The sequence below is a fragment of the Pyrgilauda ruficollis genome, unplaced genomic scaffold (genome assembly GCF_017590135.1).
Source record: "Pyrgilauda ruficollis isolate IOZ18807 unplaced genomic scaffold, ASM1759013v1 scaffold139, whole genome shotgun sequence".
In the NCBI taxonomy this organism is placed as follows: domain Eukaryota; kingdom Metazoa; phylum Chordata; class Aves; order Passeriformes; family Passeridae; genus Pyrgilauda; species Pyrgilauda ruficollis.
The window spans coordinates 747,404-772,083 of record NW_024512432.1 but is presented as its reverse complement, the minus strand read 5'-3'; the positions used below and the strand labels follow the sequence as shown (position 1 = coordinate 772,083).

At 46.3% G+C, this 24,680-nt stretch overlaps 1 protein-coding gene across 2 annotated transcripts in view; it reads left to right on the top strand.

The window, feature by feature from the left end:
- The window catches only part of ADAMTS3 (ADAM metallopeptidase with thrombospondin type 1 motif 3), a 58,074-nt gene that overhangs the window by 18,984 nt on the left and 14,410 nt on the right, over positions 1-24,680 (top strand). The window contains exons 1-3 of one of the 2 annotated variants that reach the window (XM_041459677.1): positions 1,145-1,241; positions 2,632-2,788; positions 23,782-23,981. In XM_041459677.1, coding sequence (XP_041315611.1) covers positions 2,638-2,788; positions 23,782-23,981 — 351 coding nt within the window. In that variant the 5' untranslated portion in view covers positions 1,145-1,241; positions 2,632-2,637. Of the gene's footprint in view, positions 1-1,144; positions 1,242-2,631; positions 2,789-23,781; positions 23,982-24,680 lie in introns of those variants that run through there. The other variant, XM_041459676.1, reaches the window with a different exon arrangement.

Here is a 24,680-nt window from a genome sequence, read left to right as displayed (position 1 = left end):
GGGAAACAAGGGGAGTCCATTTTGGATGCTTGTAGGAGATGCAGGTGGAAGCTGAAACCAGACCATGGCAGAGACCCTTTGTATTGGATAAATCAAACCTCTGTTGGTCTTCATGAGAACAGAGGACACTCAGCTCCTCTTGGTCAAATAAAGGCTTCTGCTGCCCTTGTTTTGAAGAATGGCAGGGGAAAGAGAAAACATTTGGAGAAATCTCCAGGCTTTGAAATTCTCTCTGTTCCCCTGTGTTGGTGCAGGTGTTGGAACTGATCTTGTTCTGTGAAGCAAGCAGGTTCATTCTCCTGAGCTTAGTCTCTCCCATAAAACAGGACACAGCTAGTTCTCCCTTTTCCCACCGAATCCTTCAGTGTCCTTGGGTTGGAAAGTAACTGCCTGGCTCTTTGACACAAGCCTGCTTCACTCTGCTGAGAGCTGTGATCTTCTCATGCTTCCCTTCTAGGTGGGGTCCAACAGCACAGTCCATGTTTGCACCTGTGTGTGACTGAAGGGGTCTCAAGTGGGAACCACCTTCTGGAGGGGAAGGGGATTTTGGCATCCTTAGATCCCTGTGTTCATTCCTGATATTTTTCTTGCTTGTTTCTTACTGAGGATGACTATTTCATGTAGCCTCCTGCTGCTGAGCAAGCTCCAACCTGCTTATTAATCTGCTTCCACTTATTGACAGCCTGCTGTGTTTGGAGATGAATGTAGAGCCTTGAACATGATGTTAAGTTTCAATTATTTAAGCTTATATCTCCAAGGGGAGATATAAGCTTAAAAAGCTGAAACTTAACATCACATGAAGTTTCATTTCAGCTCTTCCCAGTGAAAAGCCAGCACGTGGTGTTTCCAGATTACTGTGTATGACAGAGGGATGTGCAGATCCTGAGGCAGAGAGAGGATGTCTGTAATACAAATGAAGGTTTTCTTGTGGAGAGATGCAGGGAAGCTCTGTGCATCTTGAATTCCCATCTTGTGTTGCTGGTTTGCTTAAAGCAGCTTTACAGATCTGTTCTCCCACTGTTCAGAGCTGGTTTAGGAGAAATTGCTGCTAATTAACGCCTCGGCTCCCCAGGGTGTCACATCAGTGTTTGAAAAACTCTTTCTTTGCTGTACAAAGGCATTAAGGGCAGTTAAAAAACATAACTTAGAGCATTTTCTTCTTTCTGAGAGATTCTGTGTCTTAACAAAGTGTTCCCAATGCAGATACCAGCAGAGTTTGTCATGGAGCCTGGGAGCAGAAGGTGAGAGCATCCTCTGACCTCGTGGTGTTGACCATGGGGTGGTGGGATGGGTTTAACAACCCAAATCCTTTCCTACTCTCTGGTGATCAGTTTTAGAAGCACTTGATAATGGCCATCAGTGTGACTGCTGAGCAAACTTCCTGACATTTTGAGGGTGGCCTTTCCAAAGCTCACCTGGGAATCAGCTGCCTCACCCATACTGCAAACCGCTAGAAAAGGGGGCATTTGACTTCCTAAAATACTTTTGGAAATCCCACCCATAATGTTTAATACTGAAGGTAAATGTGGCCATTAATGGACACTTCACAGCTCTCCGTTGTGCTCTCTGAATGAAGGGCTCTTTCCTCTTTCCCTACAAACACCCATGCATATTTATAGGGAGTCATGTTCCCCCTTAAATACTGTTGATTTTGGCTCAGGAAGTGATTCCTTAGTTTAACCTGCCCTTGTAGGTTATTTTCTCAAGGCTTTATATTGTTTCTTATTCCCTTATGCTTGTCTGCATCTTTAGCATTTTGGGGGGGGAAAAAAAAATATTTTCCAGATTTTGCTTCTTCCATGGACTGTCCAGTAAAGGATATAAGTGGTTTGGTTCACTCTGCACCATTTCTTCTGGATCAAGGGAAGAAGTGCAGGGATGAAAGGAATCAATGCTTGAAGTCATTTAGACAGGTACAGATACTGGGGAGCCAGGTAGGTGCTGATGGGACCTCGGGCAGGTTTCTTCTGGATTCTCACCTGGGAGAAGTGAGTCTGTAGCAAAGCCAAGGGGTTAATTCACTTCCCTGAGCCTCAGGGCTGAGGTGGTGCTGGCAACAGGCAGGTTTATTCCAGTCACTATGCCCCAAAGGCTGCTTTTGGATTTTGGTGGTCCTGTTGTCTTCCCTATTTCACAGAATCCTGAGGACGCCTCTGGAGAACTCCACAGTAGCGCAGATTCCAGCCTGCCTCCTTCAGTGGATGGAAATTTTGAATGTCATTAATTTAGAAGAAAAAAGTAGTAAAATTAATAGCATTCCAAGATTGGAGACTGCTTTCCTGGATTGCTCCATCAATGTGCTTTTGTGGGAAAAAAAAATAAATTTCCACTACATACTTCTTTCTTGAAAATCCACCACAGCCTTTTCTCCGAGGGAGCCTTGAAAAATACGTGCTCCGAGCACCTCCCTGGACATCTCTGTGGCTGGGGGCAAGGATCACTGGGTTGGCACTACAGTTTACAGGGAGGATTCACTTGGAAATGCATAGCCTGCTTCTTCCCCTTTGTCTCCATTCCTTTGGAAAACTTCAAGCTCTTTTTTATCCCTCTTGCTATTTGTTTTTAGAGCCTCAGGCTGGGTCTTTAGGCTCTAAAATGGCATATGGACATGTTTTCTCTCTCCCTTACCAGGCTGGAATGATAAGAACTGATGAGGATGAATACTTCATTGAGCCTTTGGAAAGAGGAAAGCAGATGGAAGAGGAGAAGGGAAGGATCCACATGGTGTACAGGCGGTCGGCCGTAGCGCAGCATCCCACCGACGCGCTCCCCGATGTGCACACAGGAGGTACAGTACCCCGTGGGATCTGTTCCAGGTGACTCCAGCCAGTGGGAGCTTTTGAAGGAGGCTCTACAACTCCTGTTTAAAGTTTGGGTCCTGTTTCTTTCTGAGTAACAGTGAAATTGTGCCAATTTTATTGTTTTCCTCCTTCTGCTGGTTGCTATGAAATTGGTCTGAAGGCACTTGTGTTGATGGGATATATTTTGTCACATCCAGGAATTCCCCTCTGCCTTGAAGATGATGTGGTTGGTCCATCTGAGAATAATTACCATGTCTGAGAATAATTATCATGTAGTTTAATCCATTTGCTTGTGTGTCTTTTTAATGTTACACAAATCCTCATAAGCCAGGGCATTGCATATTGGAGGTTGAGGGTTGTGAGGCTCTGGATGAAAGAGCAGCTCTGCACCCATCAGTGCTCTGTCTTTATTTCAGTATCATTCAGCTTCTCACATTCTCACTGTGTTCATGTTGTGTTCACATATTATTGAAACTGGAAGGGTTTGGGAAAAAAAGGAAGTATTTACAATGCACAGAACTAGAGATGCTTGGCTTTTGGTGCCCCAACAAGGCCATTCCAGTTTAGCTCATGCATCTGGGATTGGTTTAGCCTGCAGAAGAGGAGACCTTCTCTGAAAGGAGGTCAAAACTCCCAGAAAGGAGGTTCTAGCCAGGTGGGATTCAGTCTCTTCTCCCAGGTAAAAAGTGACAGTTCAAGAGGACATGGCCTCACATTGCACCAGGGCAGGTTTAGATTGGGTATTAGGAACGATTTCTTCATGGAAAGGCTTGTCAAGCCCTGACACAGGCTGCTGAGGGCCATGGAGGAGTCACCATCCCTAGAGGCATTGAAAAGTCTTGTAGGTGTGGCACTTGGGGACATGGTAGCCTTGGCGGTGTGGGGGAATAGCTGAACTCGGTCTTGGAGGGCTTTTCCCTGAAGATTCCTGGAGGTTAAAGCAAGGTGCCCAAGCCTGTGGAGCCTGAGGAAATGTTTGCAGTGGTTGAGCTGTCTGGCTGGTATGAGCTGCACATGAAAGTGTTCCTCTTTCTTCTCTGTCCTTGCTGCCCACCACCGAGCTTGGGCTCGAGGCAGCCTGCTCATGCTTTGGGAGCTCAGCCAGCACACACAAGAGTCCACATTTTCAGTAACAGATGACTCAACAAAACAGCCATTAAGCTAAAAAATACTTAAAATTGTTGCTGTCAATGAAGGTGTCACAGAACTGGAAGCAGTGTGGCAGTCTTTCTTAGCAGTGACACGGGACACACTGTGTCATGTTTTCCCTACGAGTCACTTTTCTGAGAGGGAAGCTTCCAGCTTTTGCTGTGTGGAAGGAGCTTGCAGTCTGTCAGGCCATCTGGTATTCCTGAAGGATTTCACAGCATTTGGGAATTGGTTGGACATTGCTCAAGCAGAGCAATTGTTGGACAGAGTGAGTGTAGGAGTTGTAAGTCGAAAAGCTGCCATCCTGAGGGCAGGGTTTGAGCAGTGATCAGTGCTGAGGAGCATGGATTGGTTCCTGTCTGGTGCTCTCATGGAAGTCAGCACACCTACCCTGTTTCCTTTAGGGCTGTCCCTTGGATGAAGCTTCCCTGAGCTGTCTTAAGTGGGAACCAGAAATGTGGGGGGTTCTGGGGAAGATACTGGGATGCCTCAAGCTGCTGGATAGCATGGATAGCTGCTGGATAGCCTTCCCACCCTGGAGCAGCACCCTGTGCTGACTTCTGTTGATGGTATCCATGGCTCTGGACAGCCTCTTTAGGGAATGACAGTGGCAACTTGCATGGATTGTTTTCATAATTTGCTTTGTGTGGAGACTGGTTTCTTTAGAAACCTTACATGATGCACTCAAGAAATCAGATTGGAAGTCCTGCCCCGTTCCTGTGGGGAATTTTGCTTTGTGTGTGTGCACAACCAATTTAGGTCCCTTGAAGGATTCCTTCATTGATTATTGCCTTTTTGTACCTCTGCCTTCAGTCATTTTGGTGTGAGTAGGTTCTCTTGCATATAAATGGACCTGAATATTTGGGGTTTGCTTAGATACCAGGGAATTGTAGATAGTTTTATATCTTCTATGCTTAGAAAATGCCTCTGCTCCCACTCAGTGGTATCAGGGAAATGTGGATCATTTTCCATATTTTGACAGGCTGTTGGCAGGATTGACTATTTGCATGTCATGGGTAATCTGTCTGCTGAGTCAAAGTATCTTGTTTGACTGTATTCCTTGGAATCTGATCTTCCTTCTGTTGGGTGAGGCAGTGCAGGGAAGCAGTAGGTCTTGACCACCAAGTGTTAAAATATTTTCATTAACCCAAAATCCTGCTTGGTCCTTGTGCTGTCCATTGGACAGGGTGTTTGCTGGTTTCAAGTGCTGGGCTCAGGTTAGTTCCCCTGGACAAAGGAAGCTCTTCCTCTTCTGTGGGCTGGAAGGCAAGGCCTCCCATGGGAAATCCCACCTATTGAAAAACACTTCAGTGCAGTGGGATGTGACACTGGACATTTGTTTTTAAGCTCATCTGGGATGAGCACCCGGGTAGGCCTGGTCTGGGAATCATATCAGGGAGCAGGACAGTGTCTAGAGGTCTCCATGGGTGGAAATACACATGACAGTCTCCTGCCAGCTTTTCCATGTCAGATTGTCCTGGGATGACATTTGTAAGCTCCACTTCCCCAGTCATTTAAGTCTTGATCCTAAAGACACTGAACATCTGCGCTTCTCATTTGGGTTGAGTACTGCAGGTAGTCAGCATTCATGTTGTGTTACTCCCCAATAATGTCTCTTACATCAAAAAATGCTTATCCTTAAGGGCAAAAAGAAACAAAGGCCAAGTGTCCATGTTGGGGGTGAAGGGTCTGAGGGACAGAGAGCGAATGAGCTGTGCAGACAGCGCTGAAAGGAACGGAACAGTGCATGAGGCTGTCATGTTAAAACATGCTTTAAAAACTCCTTACCATTTTCTCACCAAAGCAGCTTTCTACTCAGGAATGGAAGGAAATGCTCTCAGGACAAGCCTGAGTTTGGGAGGTTTTAGAAGTATAACAATGATATTCCTCTGTCTGGGTGGGATGAAAAGAAGCTGCTCCCTGTAAATAAGCTGGGAAACATCACTGAAATGTGTGATCATTAATCTTATTCCTTGAAAGCACTCAAGGCACAACAGAAACAGGCAAAGAACCTGTAGAATTTGCAATCAAATTTGCACCTAGGAGGCCTTCTGTGCAAGTTCTGCTGAATTTGGCTCAGGAGTGTGCTAAAACAAAACCCAAGCTATGTTTCAGAAACATAAAAGCCTGATCCAAGTCCGATGGAGTCAGTGGGAACACTCCAGCTGACAGCAGTGGGATGATGAGGCAGGGTTTGGATCATATGCTGCTCGAGCTGATAACTGAGTATTCAGTTTGTCTTTCCTCCTGTTTGTTCATTTATCATTTTTTCTGTGCACTTCTGTGTGGTGGAATGATGACACCCAGCCCTGAGCTTAGCGGTTACACCGCGTGGTAATGCACTCGGAGCTTTCCTCTTTCATCCTCCTCTTCACACCATAGTATTTTTTAAATGACAACCTATTCACCCAGCAAGCACTTGAGATGAAAGTATTTTTGTAATTACTTCCTAACAGTGGGAAACAAGGAGTAGGAGCCTTTATCTCCCAGCTTCCTTTCAGAATTTTCATTTTCCCCAAAGAACCAAAGTGCCTGTGTGCCTGATGGGGTTGCCATGGCGCTGGCGTCGAGTGTCTTTGTCCCAGGTGGGAAACATGTAGGAGGAAGAAATGATTTGGGAATTGCTCCTGGTTGCCTGGGAATGAAACCCTGGAATAGAAGGTAGAAGAGTGGGAAGACTGTTGCCTGCTTGGGAGAGCTCCCTGTGCACTTCCCCAGGCACATTAGTGGTTCTCAGGGACGCTGTCGTGCCGGAGGGTGTCTGAGCTCTTTCTCAGCAGAATTTCTCATGACCTGTGTTCTGGTGGAGGATATTTTTGATGCTGCACAGCCCACCACACAAGTTTGTGCATCAGAACAATGGGGAAGATGGAAATTATTTCTGTGTAGACTCATTACAGCATGTTGTGTAACGTCCTCTGTTCAGTGTGGACATTCTTGTGTAAACACAGGATCCCAGCGTGGTCTGGGTTGGAAGGGACCTTAAGGATCATCTTGCTCCACCCCCTGCCATGGGCAGGGACACCTTCCACTATCCCAGCCTGCTTTAAGGCCCATCCAAGGCCTTGGACACTTCCAGAGACTGGGCAGCTTCTTTAGGCAGCCCCTGCCAGGGCCTCACAACCCTCAGAGGGAACAATTTCTCCCTAATTTCTGACCAAAAGTCTCTCTCGTGCTCTCTGGAAGTCCCCCAGGAGAGGGCCACCAATAACTTGCATTGATGGCAATAACCTGTGTTGTCTAAGGACATCCTGTTCTTTGTGCAGCACTTCTGGAGCTTCTGCTTTTAATTTAATTTTTCTGCTTCTTCTCTTACATTGAAACTGAAGTGGATTCTCTGAAGTTCCTCATTGAATATAGTTTGTGGGGTTGGGTTTTTTCTTTTTTTTTTTCAGGTAACAGTTTGATTAAGGAAAAGGTAATCAAATATAACAGGCAGAGCACAGTATGGTATAAAAGAAAAGGAGCGTTGGTGGTGGATGTACAGGAAGCAAAGGGAAACACAGACTTTATAGTGAGGAAAAGCTTACAATTTTGTGTTTAAGAAAAAAAAAGCTTGAGCAGAAGTGGATCAGAAGGTGCTGTGAAGTGACTGATGTGCACTGTCTGTGTTGGGGAGGTTGTGCCTGATGATGAGAGCAGGAACATCCATCTGCTTAAGTCGTCTGCTACTCTTGGCAATAACAAAGGAAAATGATTTTTAAATAAAACCAAGAATAAAGGCTTCATTCCAATTGCAGGCACCCAGCGCCAGGGTAGTAAAACACACTGAAAAATCTGTATGAAGGGAAAATTGAAAAAATGGAGACAGGTCAGTACATTCAGCTTGCAGCCATTCCAAGGCTCATACCATTTTCCAACAAAAACTCCCTGTGCCCCCAGATTGCAAAGGAAGAAGACTTTCAATAAACAGTGGTGCTGACAGAGAGGAGTGGGTTTTAAATACTGTGTAAGCAGCTGGTCCTGTTTGAAAGAGCCTGCTTGGTTTATAGATACATTCTCAAAGTAACCTGGGAGAGACCTGCCAAGGTGAGGATCACCCTTGGGTGGCCCACGTGGGACTGAGACCCTGGCTTGGGTGTGAAGTGGCTCATCTCCACCGCTGAGTTTGATCAGAAAGGGGCACGTGAGATGGTTCCAAGCGCTTTTTATGGACCAGCACATCCGGACCAGGATGGCACTCTGGGAATATGGGAATGAGAGTCAGAGGAGCTGCCTTATCAGGGGGAGTTGATGTGAATTAGAGGTCAGGAACCAGAGGAAATGAATCCTCCCACGGCTTGCGGGGGCTGAGGCTTCTTCATGTGTTTCACATGCGCGTCCTGCAAATTTAGGAGCGAAATGAGAGCACCGAGAGACTCTTTCACTGGGAGGGAGCCTTGTTCAATCAGTCTGTGTTCTACAGCAGGCTTTTGATGGGAAAATGAACTAAACATAGCAGTTTGTGTCATACCATAAAAGAGTCATTTCCATGCTGTAAGACTCTCAGTGGACTTTCTCCTCCTGAATTTTTTGCAGTTTTAGCATTTTTCCCCACTGTGAGACACCTGGTTTTTAATGGGTGTGATGCTCAATACATTTATAGCAAGATCCTACAAACAGCTTAAGAATCCAAGCTGAGGGCAATTTAATTCATTTCTGTCTTTGAAAATACCTGGATGAGGTGTTGGCATCCGTGGTTTATGGCAGAGAAGGAAAATGCATTGGTGTGTTTTGAACGAGCAGTTTGGATGCCGTGTCCTGCTTTTGGTGGGGTCCATGTGGGCTTCCTGTGGACTAATTCATGCTACACCAAGATGTCCCAGAGCTCACTATCCCCCTTGCCTTTGTCCCTTCCAAACACGGTGTAGATGATAAAGACACTTGTCTGGTTTGTGGTGTGCAGCTGGAGCTGACGTGAGAGCGTCGGCCTCGTACTGCACCTCGCTCCCAGTGCTCTGAGTTTCTTCACATCCATTTCTGGGTTACACAAGTGCAGAAATCTTGCCAAAGTGCAATAGTAAAACACTGCAGAGTAACAGCATGACCCAGCTGTTGTTTGCTAAGAAAACAGGGTTGTTGTTTTGTTTTTTTTTTCCAGAATACCTTGTCTAATCATTCTTTGGAGTATTCCAATAACGTGGGACAGGATCAGCCAGATAATTAGGGTTCTGGGGGTTATTACAAGTCACACAAGTCTGAGTCTGCAGTTAGAGTTGGAAAGGAGGGAACTGATGTCTCAGAAAAGCTGACTTGTCGTGTGTGGTGACGGGGAGAGGCTGACCTGTGGGAACTCTGTGTTGGATTCCACCAAATACCATGTGGTTTGGGAAGAGAACCCAGGGAGGGATGAAGAGCTTAGCTGGCTTGTACTTCAGGAGCAGCCAAGGGAAGCGTTTCGTTGCTGTGTCTTCCTTTGCAGCATTATTGGCAGGGCTTTTTCTAAGCATTCCCTGGAAAGGCTTGAGGACCTATCCGTAGGAGCCGTGCCCTTGTGTCTCCTTTGGCATTTTAGCTCTCCAGCCAGGTAACAAGCAGGCTGCTGCCTCCCAGCAGCCAGTGACATGCCTGCAGGGAACAGCTTTGTCCTTCCCATTGATCCTGGCAACAGGCTGGGTCCGTAAGGTGGCTAGAAAAAGTGGGATGTTCCTTCTTCTGCCATATTTCTGCAAAGGATGCTTAGCAGTGGACCTAGATATTGGAGAGGGCTAGATTCAGACCCTGGCATCCTCCATGGAGGACAGGAGTGCTGGGCTGTGAGTGTGTGTGGAAGTGCACGCTTGATTAGCAAGCACTGTCTTTTTGTGTGAAATGACTGTCCTGTAGCCACAAATGCAAAATCTGGATCACAGAGTTTGGACAGCAATTTGTTGGCCAAGTAACTGGGTTCTGTAATCCCAGAGACATCAAATAATAAATCAGCACCACCTGGGTAGTGCAAATTAGAATAAAAACTTCCAAATGCACAGACCATCTTCTGCAAAATCCTAATAATACCTAAAGTCTTTCAGAGAATAAATTTTCAACTGCAACAGGGTTAAACACGGTGTAAACAGCTTTTTTAGTCTGCTGGAAACAGTAACAGGTGATGCAAGGCCATCCAAGGGGCTTTGTGCTTTCTTAGTGGAGAGCTCTGCTCTACTTTCCACTTGTCCTCACTAATGGCTCCAGAGAACATAAATTCACCATTTCCAGGAGGAACAGTAGTTGTGCTTTTCTCTCCTTGACAATAACTCTGTTAGAGGTAGTAGTAACTCTGTTAATTATTTACAGAAGTCAGATCGGTGGGAGAGTCAGTGATGGGTCTGTGGTTGCCCTTGAGCATCAAAATACCCTGTGGGCCTGAGGGGTCTGGATGTGCTTCCTCCTTTTCCTTCATTTATTGCAGCAAAGCTACTGCTGTAATCATTTACCCTGCTCCCTCCTGTCCAGGCTCTTCTGCACCGTGTCCAAGTGCTGTGGACTGGTATCCTGAGGTTTGGGAAGGCCCATGCAAGCAGAGAGTGAAAGTACTGTGTCCAAGTGCTGTGGACTGGTATCCTGAGGTTTGGGAATTGCTCTCATGCAAGCAGAGAGTGAAAGCTTGATGGGATTTCTGCCAGCTGCACACTGCCAGAGGGCAGGGTTAGGTGGGACCCTGGCAGGAAATTCTCCCCTTGGGGCTGGGGAGGCCCTGGCACAGGGTGCACAGAGCAGCTGTGACTGCCCCGTCCCTGGAAGTGTCCCAGGCCAGCTGGATGGGGCTTGGAGCAGCCTGGGATAGTGGGAGGTGTCTGTAACCCAGGAGAAGAGAAGAAGCTGCTGAGGATGTTTCTCAGGAGCTCTAAATGTAGCTTGAGCAGAATCACTGGGGGTGACTGCAGGCTGCTCTGCCAAATAGTGATTTACTTTGCACTTAGGTGTTGGACTTGCTAGCCAAGTTAGGGAGCTAATTAGGAGCTAGCTACAAATTAGTGTCTTTTTCTTCTTTTGTTTCTGCATGTAGATTTTCATTTGCCTTTGAGTACCTGTGATTTGATGATGAAGACTCTCTGTGGGGTTTTTTTCCCCTTGCTCAGGACAGAAAGGAAGCTCAGGGCCAACCCATGGTGAAACTGAGTTCTGATCTTCCATGTTTCCTCATGACATGGAACAAACATCTCAAACTCTACTTAAAAATCATGTTGTTGAACAGGAAAAATACAGCTGGTGCTTCTAGACTGAGAGCAATTCCAGGTATATCCCTTGCTTTCGTTTGATCTGTGGCAAAACCTGGTTTGAAAACTCCTGAGAAGTACCTCAGAGTGAAAGGGTAACTCATTATACTCTGTGGCTTATGAAGAAGCTCTAATTGGTATCATCACAGATCATGTAACTAGTAGCATCATAGGTTTTGTTGATTTTCAGCAAAAGCCCTGTATTCCATAGATCTATGATAGCAATAAAAATCCAGTTCATAAAATAATTTACTACCTTGTTTATTTACTTTTTGAATGCTCAGTTCTAACCAACAGGCAGTGAGTATCCAGAAGCCATGTAATTAATTTTTTATCTGTTTTAAGTAGTTTTGTTCTAAACAACCCTTGCAAATGCACTACCTTATCCCTGTGTTCTGCTCAGGTTCTTCCATAGCCAGCTCCATGTTCTTTTTATTCCTGCTCAGAGGTGAATTTGCAAACAGATGCATTTGAGCCTCTGCTTTGTTAGTTTAATGGTATTTCTCAATTTGCTTTCACAGGGTTGATTCTTGATTTATTTCAAGCCCCTTTTCTTAATCAGAGTTTTCCCTGCCAAGAATAAGTAACAATATAGTTTCATTACTTCCAGCACTTCAAAGCTTCCAAGTTTCTGTTGCTGAGAACATTTACTACTAGAAGTAAAAATCAGTCTTCCTTTAGTTAGCAGTGCTCTTTAATAGGGAACACAAGGGGAGATAAATCAATTAGAAGTATCTGTTCTTTGAGGGCTCACACAGCACTGTGCCATGTTGTGGGGGTTGATTAGGTGCTTGGTTTAATTGGGGGAAGGCTGATGAAGTTCTGACCTCCTCAATCTGCTTCGTTCGCCCTTTGTCAAACATGCTCTTTTTTTTTTTTTTTTTTTGCTGGCGAGACAGAATCATCATTCATATTTATTTTTTTACATCTGAAGTTTGTCAGGCTGCTTGGAAAAATGGGACAATGAAAGCCATCTGGGCATCCCATCCACTTCCATTTGGAAACATCTGCCTCGTTATTAGGAACATCCCAGCAGCACTGCAGTGAACAGATGTGTTCCCTTTCCATCTCCAGGCACACTTAGAACTTCTGATAGTGACAGAAATTCGACAGGCACTAAACCCCAAATGCCTGTTTCTTCATCAGGCCCTCTAATGCCACTTATTTGGGATGTTTGTTCTGTGTAAAGAAGAAGCCTGTGGCATTTGAGGGAGGAGGCACTGGGGGAAAGGCAGCAATGTCTCCTGCAGGTCGTTCTGTGTCTGTGTCTGTAGGATTTACAGCTGAGCACTTGCATCCTTGAGCCTTTGCCATGCAGGTTGCCTCACAGCTGTTCATCAGCTGTAAGGCTCTGTGGAAGTGCAGAGTCCTCTGCCTCCAGCTGCCCTGTCTCCGTTCTTAAAGCCTTAAGAAACTAGACTTTAAATCTCTTTAAAGAGAGAGAACTCCCTGCATGGAATTTACCATCCCTTTGCTGAACCTCACAGGTGGTGGCACAGTGTGCAGGTGTTCCAGCTGCCAGTATCTCCACATATCTCCATACTTGGCAGTCCCTCTACAGGTTTCCAGTGAGAGTGGTGAGGCACTGGCACAGTTAAAAGATAGGATTGTGTCTGCAGTGCCAGGGAAGCTGAGGCAGAAGCTGGAAAGCCAGGGAGAAATGGAAAGCTGTGCTGCTGGACAGCGAGTTCCCTCAGGTGCTTTTCTGTGGAAGAGCAGAACTGGACAACCAAGAGCATCTGTGAAACCTTTTAGGTGCTTGGGACATAATAAGCTGCTTTCAGCATCTTCTGTGAAGTTTTGTTTGGGGTGACAATGATATTTACAGCTGGATTGGGATATTCAAAGACACTGCAGGCTACTACCCCAACTAGAAGTGGGTAGGTTGATGCCCACAGGTTGGAAGTGGCTGTTCCACAGTGGCAGAGCTTCTATCCAAATCAAACTTCCCAAGTCCCAGGCAGATACTCTGTCTCACTGATGGCTCGGATGTTGTTTGTTTTCTCAGGATTTTCAGGTCAGCAGTATGGTGATCTTTGTGCTCAGCTGGGTTTTTGAAGCTGTTTGTTGTCCCGACCCAAGACCCCCTTTGTGCAGATCAGCCTGGGCTTTTGGGGCAGCCCCTTCCTCTGTGGATGTGGTATCTGGGTAGAACGGCCTTGTGCATATTTTCCCTGTTATCTTGGACACTCTCATGGTCCATGGACTGTTGGGAAATAGCTTGGGCTTGGAGACATTTGTTGCTCTTGGAATGCTGACTTACAGTGCATTCATGGAAAAAAAGCAGGAGCCCGAGTTCAACAGCATTCAGTGACAGTTTATAGTTGGAGCTTTTCCTTTATATTTATGCCAGTGGAATTTTGAGAAATGGCTGGAATTCCATGTGGCGAGAAAGAGAGGCTTATTATCCGTGACTAACGCTTGGATACACTTTTAAAATTGGTATTATTTGCTGTTGTGCCACTTCTACTCTGCTGCTACATTGGTTCATTCTGTCGTCTCCTAATTTTGAACAGCCTTTCTGTCACCTTGGACTGCCACTCTCACATCATTCCCACTGCTTTCCTCCTTTGGGAGCTCAACCCCTGCGGCCACATTCTCAAACTGGGATCCAGAGCCGGGCTAAGCTCGTCTTTGTGTTAGTTAGGGGTTCAATCCCAGATGAAGGCTCTGCATTTTTGGATGGCAGGATTGAAAATAGGACCCTTTCTTGCTGCATTTTCGGCGGCACAATACTTGACTAAGCATTTCTTCTTTGTAGTTCTAAGTCACTAAATTTATTACTTAGCTTAGGAGGTCCTTTTATGTGTCTAAACTGAACACTTGGGCTGTTTTCCCTCCTTTTGCAGAGGAGAGCTGTCTCCTTTTTGTCATATTTCTAGTCAGACCCACTGTATATTCAGTGGAAAATTCTTCCTAAATCTTCTCCCCTCTCAGGTTCTTCTCCTTTTTATTATTATGCTTTTTCTCGCTGTCTCTGTTAGCTTTCCACCAGACTGGAGGGCTCATTAAAGCAACACTGCGCAGGAAATGGAGAGAGGTGCAAGAATGGAACCCTGCTTGCCAAAGAGGGAAAGTTGGCAGCTCTCCTCTGACAGGAAAATTCCTTGGATTTGAGGAGCAGCTTCATTGAGAGAGTGCTGCTGAAGGGGCATGAAACGCTTGGTCAAGCGTCATTCCACAAATAAATGGCATTTTGGATACTCACACATTGTGATGAGGCTCCAGCAATAACCTTCCAATTTATTTGAATTCATTTGTATGTGAGAGTTGGAAATTTATGTTTTGTCTGAGTGTCAGGAGGGAGAAGGTGGGTTCTGGATAGAAAGAAGTACTAATTCCCTATGGAAGATACTTCCAGCAGATCTCACCTCCCACGGTGGACTGCAGGGTTGAACCTTGCCGAAAAACTCCTTCTCCTCAGTCTCAGCTTTTTCAAGAGAAATAGTCCTTGAAAGAATGGTCTCTCAGGTCAGAACAGGAGAATTTATGATTATGACTCTGTGTTATTTTGGACGGGATAGAGATGGGGAAAAGGAGAGGGGAATGATCAAAATATCCTGTGTGGAAACAGCGCGAGTTAGATTCATAACACATCTGTGCGAGGTGCAGGCGAGGCTGGCACGCTCGTAGGAATTTGGTGAGGTGGAAAGGAAAAAAAAGGGCTTCGTTGTGTAAGAGTCTATATGAAAAAAGGAAAGTATAAAGGGGGGTGGATCCAAAATGAGAAAAAATGAGGTTTCTGAGGGCTGGCCTTTGGGCCTTGCAGAAAACTCTTGCCACCAAAGAGTGGCCACAGGAAAGTGTGGATGGGACCCTCTTGTTTGCAAACCAGTTCTGTGGTGTGACAGTGAAAATCAACCCTCCTGAGCCTCCTGTTTGCTGGGCTTTTTTTTTTTCCCTAAAAATAGTGTGATGTCTGATGTCAGGCAGTGTGGTTTTTGTAAGTGTGTCACACTTACTCCGTGTAATTATAGACAGAGCTGTGGGTAGATGAGGTTCTGCTCCGTAAGGAATTGTGAGAATTGAGAGCTGGCTTTTACTTCAGGACTGTTCTCCTCCCTCTCAGCCCTTCCAGTTTTGAAATCCTCCCTTCCAGAAAATGCTTAACTGGGAGACAGCAGAGACTTGACTGACTTTCTGTGATTTCACATAATCTGCCTGTGTGTCACTGAATATTACTTTTCAGCTAAGAATCAGAATTTGTCGACCCAGCAGAGTTAGCTGGAATATGTTTATGATCACTCACTTCATGTATTTTTTATTCCTCCAAAAAAAAAAGTACTCCATAGTCATTAATTCAGCCAGTTCTTTGTGAAAGTTAATTAAAAAATGATGGATTTCATTGAGATAGGCTTGATGGGCAAATGAAACTCTGCAGCTTCAGGTTTATGTACCTTAATAGCTAAATATTGCAATCCAATGAATATATCCAAATGTAGTGTACGTGTATCAGGGGATTGTGGCGTCCTGGGATGTTTTGGGAGGGAAGGGACCCCTCATGCCTGCAGCCATGGCTCTGCTGCTGCCTGGCCGTCGGCTGCAGCAGTGGAGGAGCCCTGCCTCGGACGTGGCCAGTGCCACTGCAGGTGCACAGGCTCATCAGAAGGCCGGGCTCCCAAACCCAGCTGTTGGACTTTGTCCTCCCAGAAGGTCGGAATCCACTTAGTGCCAAATGAGCAACTCAGGGCAGTTATGCTTTCAGCTCCATTAAGGAGTGACGGGGCAGGAAGCCGCTGGGAGGAAGTGCCCCGTTGTCACACGCCCGCACACTTCGTGACTCACTGTCACTGGCAGGGCGTTTGAAGTTCCCTTGGTCTCGGTAACACGGGCTGCAGGGATATTTTCCCACTTTTTTTTCCAGTTTTACACACTCAGTTATTCCTTTTATGTGAGTGATGACTGTGAGTTCCGTTCTCCTGTCTCCTTTAGACAGAAGCCATGGGATAGCTGAGTCTTGCCCGTGGTGTTCACATCCTTGGTTTCCTCCTGTGCCAGTGGCCGTGCGAGGGAATCACACTCAGGGTGCTGAAGAATAATTTTGCCTTCTATACCCATTCTTTCAGTTTAGAATGGAACCAGGCCTAGCTGTTCTTCCTGTTCTGTCTTCTGTGAACCCTCTATGAGAGGGGGAAAGAATTGGCTCAAGGCCCACTAATTCAGAAATCTCCTTTGGTTTCTTTAGGTGCAAAACTTCTGGCTCTGGCACTTGGACAGAGCTTCATCTCTTCCCTCCTTCATTTCTCATTTGGCCTTTTGGACTTCAGGTGTCAGGTGGCTGGACTTGAGACTCTTGAAGGTCCTTTCCAGCCTTAACAGTTCTATGATGCTGTTTTATTGTAACAGGTCACATGTCACTCCAGCCAGTGACCTCTGGATGGATTATCCAGATTCTGAAGCTCCATCACACAGACAGGCCAGGGGAGAGCTGCCAAAGAAGCAGGCAGGACCCAGATCCCAGTGTGAACTGGTCCCTAATTTGTTGTGGTAGGGTCTCCTCTGTCTCTCAGAGATTCAGGAAAGCTTGAAGCAAGTCAGTGAGAAGCGTGTTCGTGTCTCTTTTGTTTACAGAAAGAAACACTTAAAGTACCTCTTTGCTTTTTCCACTGTTGCCACCACAGTGTCCTTCAGCATTTTTGTAGTAGCAAAAAAGGTGTTGCTGTGCCCCACCTTGTCCCCACTGGCGTTCTCTCCTTGGATTTTTACAATGTGTTTTCACTGCTGGTCATCACTGGAATGGAAAAGCTTAACTGCCTCAGCTGCTCGTGGCTCTGCTCTTCAGCTGGACACCAGTTCTGCTATCCAGACAAGCTCTGTGGCTTCTCCACAGGTGGGAGAAGGCAGATGTGTCCTGGAAAAGGGCAAAGATTCTTTGCTGAGATTTCCCCCTGCATGGATCACGGCGGGAGAGCCTTCCCCTTGGCGTGGATCAGAGCGGCAGGCCTGCGACACGTGGATTTTGCATCTTTTCTGGGGCTGCTCCAGCACACATTCAGGATATTTAGGTGAAGCATTCCATTGTGCATTGGTGCCTTGTACAAGTCCTTCCTCAGCAGTGTCACGCTCCACCCCTCCTTCCCAGGGGCTGGGGAGGATGGTGTGTGTGTGCTGTGCGAGGAGGCTCAGCTCCCTGGATAATCCCCTTCTGAGGGAGCCGGGCTCCGTCCCGCTCCTGTGTCTGGACAGTGTAGCAGGCTCTGCTGACTTCCAAGGCTTAGGGCAGATCAAGTGGAGAGCAGAGGCTAATTGCTGTTGGCAGTGGGCAGTGGGCTGCTTGCTGTGTCCTCTTGCACGGTCCCTGTGGCAGTAAAAGGTCCCACATTCCTTACGCAGCTTTTAAAAACAAGCAGCTGCGTGTAAACACAGCTCTCCCTTTATCCCAAAGAAGTGAGCAATCCAAGGAGCAGTTAGTGCCCTCGCTGTGGAAACTGCTCCCGTTTGCCCCAGTCTCTGCCACTGAAAATTCACTTACTGTCTTTTCCCTGGAAGCTGTGGCTGCCCCATCCCTGGAAGGGTCCAAGCCAGGCTGGATGGGGTCTAGTAGAAGATGTTCCTGCTTGTGGCCAGGAGGAGGTGGGCTTCAAGCTCCCTTCCAACCCAAACCATTCCATGGGTCTGTGAAATAGGAAGCTTGGCTCCTGCTGTGCCTTCAGCCAGCTGGCAGAAGCTGGGTCAGATGCCAAGGAGTAAGGAGTGAGAGAATTTTAAGGCCTTGCTATAATGACTTCGTTCATGAGCGCTGGGGGGACAGCATCCCTGCCAAAGCAACTTCCTCGAGCACTGGAAGCTCACAGTAGTGCTCTGGTGCTGAAAGTACCTGCTTAAAGAGTTTAGACCCTGGAGTTCCTGTGAAGCCTGTTGGGATCTCATGGAAACTGCCCAAAAATGCAGACAGCTCAGGCCATCCAGCATTTCTTCTTCCAGTAAGTTCTGAATTAGCAGATAAATTATGAATGCTACCTGTGCTTTCAGAATGTAGTGGGTACCCCCCTTTCTGGATTGCTGTGTCCTTTTACAGTGCCTTATTCCAGTTAGGAATCCAAGGATGCTTTAGGAGTGCTCCTTTGTGAAGTGAAAATGATTTTTGGGTTGATGTAATGGTACATGAAGGCATGAGTGCTTTGAAGGTTGTTAATGCAGAGCTCTCTCGTGTTCCTGGGCGAGTGTCTGACTGGAAAGTCATGGATTCAATGCTCTTAAGAGCTGGAAACCTTGGGAGTAAAGCCTGGCCACTGTGAGCTGTAAAATCAAGCCCTGCCATGCCCAAGCTGGGTTTGGTTCCAGCACCCCAGGTAGCCCAGGTGTGCACCTCAGCAGTGGGCCAGGCTGCTCAGTGTTGCTGACTTACTTTTTCTCATCTGCAAACCAAATTTCGGAGCCTCTACGGATACTTTTTCCATACTTTTGGACGTTGATACAGATTTTGCAAAATGGGACTTCTTTTCCTTTTTATTTTTCACCTTTTATTGCAGTTGTGTTTAAAGGGCACCATTGATATTGAATCAAAGAACTTGGTGTAAAGTGAAAAAGGAACAGCTTTGCTTGTTTATTGTGTCCAGTATGTGACCCACAGGCTTCCACATGTCCTCTGTGTCTGTAAGCACCAGCAGAAGGTGTAGCTCAGGTCTCCTAAAATTCCAGACCCAAATGCTCAAAGTCTTCCTCACATGTCCAAAAAAATCCTGGCCTTTACCCAACAGAATGTTCTCCAGAGGTTAAAGTAGAAAAATTCTGTTTATTACTATTAAAGTCTCTGAGCTACATGTGAAAGTTGCTGAAGTGAAGGAAGAATGACACCTTGTAATAATGTCTTGGTAAAAGACCTGGAATTGTCAAGAGACTGTTTTTAATACTTTTTCATACTTCAAAATTCAGGGTCAAAGCCAGACTCCAGCCCTACCCGTAATTAAGTTTTTTTTAATAATGACATGTAGTAAATATATATTAGTAAAAATATATAAGTATATATATTTTTAACCTGTTCTAAAAAAAATTCCACAAACAAAACCAACCACAAAATCACCTGTACCTCCAAAATAAAATTATGATGGAATCCTTGCTATATAAAGAGAGAGAGAGACAAATAACTAAAGAAAAGAGGAACGGTGGGATGTGTTGCTACTGGGAAAGCAGGAATTCCAGGAGCCATGGTTTGCAGTTCCAGGATAACTACCTATTGGCTGAGTTGGCTGTTAGGGCTAAAGCCCAGCTAAAAATAAGGTGCAGAGCAGATGAGCCAGGGCAAGGCCGGGCAAGCCCCAAGGCCGTGTTAAGCCAGCCTGGAGCTATGAGGGTAATATCTCTAATTCCAAACAAGCTCAGTTTGATCCTGAGCTTTATTCCTCTTCTTCTGGTTGTGTGTTAGAGCCTCACAGCCGCAGTTCCATCCCTACTAAACTTCCACGGGTCCCAAAGCCCCTTCACCAGGAATCAGGTGAGTGCAGAGCTGCTGCAGGCTGTCCAGGCAGTGTGTCAGGCGTGTCCTCCAGCACTGAGAGCTCTGGAACAGGCTGGCGTTCCTCTTTGCTGTTTGTTTCTGGTCATGGGATGGAAAAAGAACAGTTAATAGTTGACCTAAATTCAGGCCTGGTTAATTATAGTTTCCTTCAGTTCTGGCTTTGTTCTCTGCGTGCTCGCTGCCAGGTAAGGATAACCTGCAGTCCTAGAAAGCTTCATGCCAGGGAGGGAAGTGATGACAAGAAAATTACAGGGTAAAATTCCAGCCTTTTCTATCGGAAAAGTTGATCCAGAGTTGGCTCTAAACATAATTCAAATACACAGAGGATTATGCATTTCTACGTGGCTCCCTGAGTGTGCAGCTGGCATCGAGCCCCGGTGCAAATGAGGGCTAGGAGCTGCTTTTGCTGATGGTGCGTGGAAGGGAAGAGCTTCCCCTGATGTCAGCACAAGGAATATAGTGCAGGAAGTCTTCCATCCTTCCCAGAATCACCCTGCAGCTGGAACTGCTCAGGTACCAGAGAAGCACATATTTCATGGAGGCAGTCGGCACTCCAGGATGTTTCCTTTGCTCTTTTAAGTGTAAGAACAAAGTAGGATGGGGTCTGTGTTTGTGGCCCATGGAGTTCCTGCGTTTCGTGACTAATCCTGCAGCCTGGGGATTCAGCCCTCCCTTTAATCCCTGTTTGTTTGTCATTCTGCCAGTCACTGTCACTCCAAAGCTTCCTCTGGAAGAGAGCATAAACACAGGTAATTCTCCAAGCTTAGTCATCTCAGGAGGTCTGTGTGTGAAGTCACAAGAGCAACTTCTCTCCCTTTCCTTCATTCCTTAGCGTGGTGAAACTGTTGTGGAGGTGGAGCTGTGTCTGAACCTGGTTGCTGGCGTTTTTATTTCCATTAGGAAACGCTTTAGTGTCTTTGTCTTCTGCTAACACCTCCTCTGACACCAGGACACCTTTATGAGAGGTGACACCAGCACCAAACCTTCTCTGCCACATCCCAAGACTCACAGGTGCAGCAGCACTTCCATCCTCACGTGGTGGGGCACCTCCAGGTGGTGGGTGACCGGTCGGACCCGATGGCCAGAAGGGTTTTTGTAACCTGACTCTGAGTTTTTCTGGTTTGGTTTTTGTTAATGCCCAAGTGATTTCTTTCACCTGCCCTGAGGGAAATGTTAAATCCAATGTTCTCTTTTGTGTAACTGCACTGTGTTTCTGCAGCAGCGGAGCTGGCTTGCTTTGTGTTATCAAAAGTTCATAGATAATATTTATTTATTGTGAAATATCCCAGAGAGACACTCTGCAGGGGCTTCTGGAAGCACTTCATGGATATTGCCTTGAACACACAGGGAAACATCAAGTAAAGCTGTGTATTTTTATGGCCAGCTGGCTCAGTTGGGGTTGCTGCAGAGACAGGCTCTTCCCTCAGCCCCCAAAAACAAACAAGCAGAAGTTTTGGCAGCAGTTAAGCAAACAACAAACTCTCCTACAGAGACAGTGACAGCATTAAGGATCCAAATCGTGGAGGCAAGACTGCAGGTCCCAGTGTCAGTGCTCCACATGGGAAGGGGGTCTGGGACAGGGACCTTAGGACAGGGCACATTCTTTTCATGCCACAAAAGTGTTGTGGTGGTGGTAGAAAGTCATTTGGCGCTTCTGGAGTAAAAGGCAATTTCAGGCAATTCTTCAAGAAAAGATAAGGGAGAATGTGTAACTTGCCAGGGTTTTGTTTTTTAAGGACTAATAAATCAAAGCACACGAGGTCCAGCACATCCCAGAGCCTAATGAGAACATCCTGTCATCGTATCTGCTCCCTGGCGACCTGGCTGGTTTCTGTTGCTGATCCCTCACGAGCAGGCAGTGCCAGCAGCACCACAGAAATGCTGCATGGACACAGTTTGTGTGGAAATCGCTGGGAATTACGCTGGAACCGTTTGGAATGTGCGTTTGAACTAAAGGATTCTTTTTTTCTTCGCTGGTTTTTCAAAAGGCACACTTCAAAATAAGGCTCAGGAGGCGGTGACAGGATGGACTGGCCTAGTTTCCTTACTTTGGGAATAGCAGAGTGGAATTTTTTAGTAGCTGCAGAACGTGTCTGTCCCTGGGGACATTTTGTACATTAACACACTCTTTGGAAAGGGACTCAGATTGATCTCAGTGGGTTCCACGCTGGTTTCTCATTAGTTTCTTTTTGAATTAGTGAAGGTGTGGATCTTCCCTAGATACTTTTCCTTGCTGTATTATTCAGCAAAAGGCTAAATTAGGCAATTGAGCTAGTGAACATATGGGAGGAACATGATAGATAGATAGATAGATAGATAGATAGATAGATAGATAGATAGATGGATGATGTAAGGTGTATATACATGCATATTTAAGGAATGCTTCTATCACTAGCACAGAGTTGAGCCCATGTATTTTACAATATAAAGTAAGATGGTAAGAATCTCCCATGTGAGTGATGCTGAGGGTTCTCTTTAGGTGCACAGGAGGGTTGGTTTAGGAGGGTTTAGGGGAGTTGTTGATAACAGTGTTGATGAAATTAGATTTGGGCAGATCACAATTTTATTTAATAGCAAGGAAGGAGCTGTAGTTTCATTATTTTACAGCCTCACACTAGGACAAACACCTGCTGTAATCCAGAAGAGCCATTTCTCTTGGCACAAGAGCATGGGCTGATCTGTTCCTACAGGTAAGGTTGGCATGTAAGTGGTGCAGGCAACTAGCAAATTAAAAAAGGAAGAGGTAACAAACCAGCTAATTCCAGAATGAGATTAGGATGGATTAATCTGTCTAGCTCAAATCCCCAAACAGCCAGATTGGTTCTGCGTGTTTCTTCACCATTGCCCCATGTGTTGTCTTTCTCCCAAGTAACAAGTGATCAGACAAGAGGAAATGGCCTCAAGATGTGCCAGGAAATGTTCAGGTTGGACACTAGGGAAAATTTGTTACATTTGACACATGCTGCGCAGGGCAGCCATGGATTTCCTGTCCCTAGAGGGATTTAAAAGCTGTGTGGATGTGACACTTGGGGACATGGCTGCACCCTCTGAAACAGCAGTGGGCAGTGCCTGTCACCTGGGACTGAGCCTGGCTGTTTGCTCTGAAGTCACTCAAGTGCTGCATTATGGAAAACAGACCAGAGAACAGATAAACCCCTCGTGTGACAGGGTGCTTTTTGGGCTGGGCACTGCAAGCTCGGGGAAGTTGGCACCGCGGGCACCACAGTGTGACAGCGTTCCAGCTGGGTTTCCCTTGGATGCTGTGCTCGGCAGCTGTGCCAGCTGGAGTGGTTTTTGGAATTGGAGTGGGTGTATGATTTTCCCACTGTTGTGCTGTCCTGGGGTTGGCATACTTGAGAGTGCCTGAAGACACAGGAAGGGCTGGTTTGTGGACTTGCAGCCTTGGCATTCATGAGTTCCAGCACAGAGAAGGGCTGGAAGTTTGCTGTTCCTAGAGGAAAGTGTCTTGATAGAGAGTGAGTGGGAAGCAGGAGTGTTCTCTGCTCTCCATCCACTGCATGCTGGTTGCTCTGGCTGGCTTTGTAGAGCAGGGAGATCCCTGTGTGTTTTTGGGAAGAGTGGGGGAGCAGGGGTGCTCCTGACTCACAGGGATACAGGAAACATAGCACACAGCTCACTGTGTGCACCACGAGATGTTCCTCGCTGATGTTCATTGCTCAGAGGTTGTTGGAGTACTGGTGTGGATTTGGGAGGAGCCATGTGTCCTACAGCTGTGAGGTTTGACCTGTCAAAAATCCCTGGGCATGTTTTGTTTTACTGCCTTGGATTTAATGTGTGGAGTAAGAACCGTGATCAATTACAGACCCATGTGGTTGAATGAATTTTTTTTATTGGTTTTCTGGTGATTTCTCCCAGCCCTACACCACAAGAATAATTTCTTCAGGGTTCCTGATGTATTTTTTCCAGAGAAGTGGTGACTCTGCTTTGTGGGAGGACTTTTCTGAAATGGAACTGGAATTCCATTGGTCATATGGTGGAATCACAGAATGGCTTGGGTTGGGTTGGGTTGGGTTGGGTTGGAAGAGACCTTAAAGAGCACCCATTTCCAACCCCCTGCCCGGGGCAGGGACACCTTCCACCAGACCAGCTTACCCCAAGCCCCGTGCAGCCCGTCCTTGAGCACTTCCAGGGATGGGGCAGGAATGAGGACCCCACTGATGGCCGACTGTCCTTGCAGAGTCCCTCCTCGCTGGCCTCGGAGCGCTGGCTTCCCTGCACGGCCACCTTGAGCAGCAGCTGAACGAGACCCTGCGGCGCCGCCGCCACGCGGGGGACAACGACCACAACATCGAGGTGCTGCTGGGCGTGGACGACTCCGTTGTCCGATTCCACGGCAAAGAGCACGTCCAAAACTACCTCCTCACCCTCATGAACATCGTGAGTATCGTCTGGGAGCTGGAGTGGCTGGTGGGAGCTCTTGGAGGAGCACCAGGTTTGGGAAAAATAGCAGTGGGATCTTTCTGGCTGCTTCTGGAGAAGGTTTTCTGGTTTTAATGTTCTTTTAATTCATCTTTTTCACAGTAGTTTCCTTCCTAGGACAATTTCATGTGTATTTCTTGTAATGTGGAAATAGTTAAAAATAGTAAGGGGAAAAAGTAAACTTGATCAGTTTCTGGTAATTCTGAGCTTCTCCCACAACACATTTCTGGAGAAAAACTGATTAAAGCATAAATATGTAGAGGAAAAGGGGTTTTAAACCCTCAGTGGCTCTCTGACAGAGCAGACCTTCTGGTAATAGCAGTAGATCTGTCTCAGAAACTGTGGCATCACAAGGTTTTCCAAGAAATAAAAACAATCTCTTAAGGATGAGGGTGAGGGACTAATTATTCCCATAACGATTCCCGTTAATAATGATTTTATGGATGTAGGAATGATTCTTATGTGTTTTACACTCTTTTATTCCTGGAATTATTTTTAAATGATTCCTTGGCTTTTCAGAGCTTCTAAATTTGAGAATTTAGAATCTGAGAGGAAAAAAATATGATTCCTGTATGAATTTAACCCAACCAATGTGCTGTTTTCTGGCACATCCCTCAGAGAATCATCTCCTTTTTCCCACATACTCCGTGGAACATC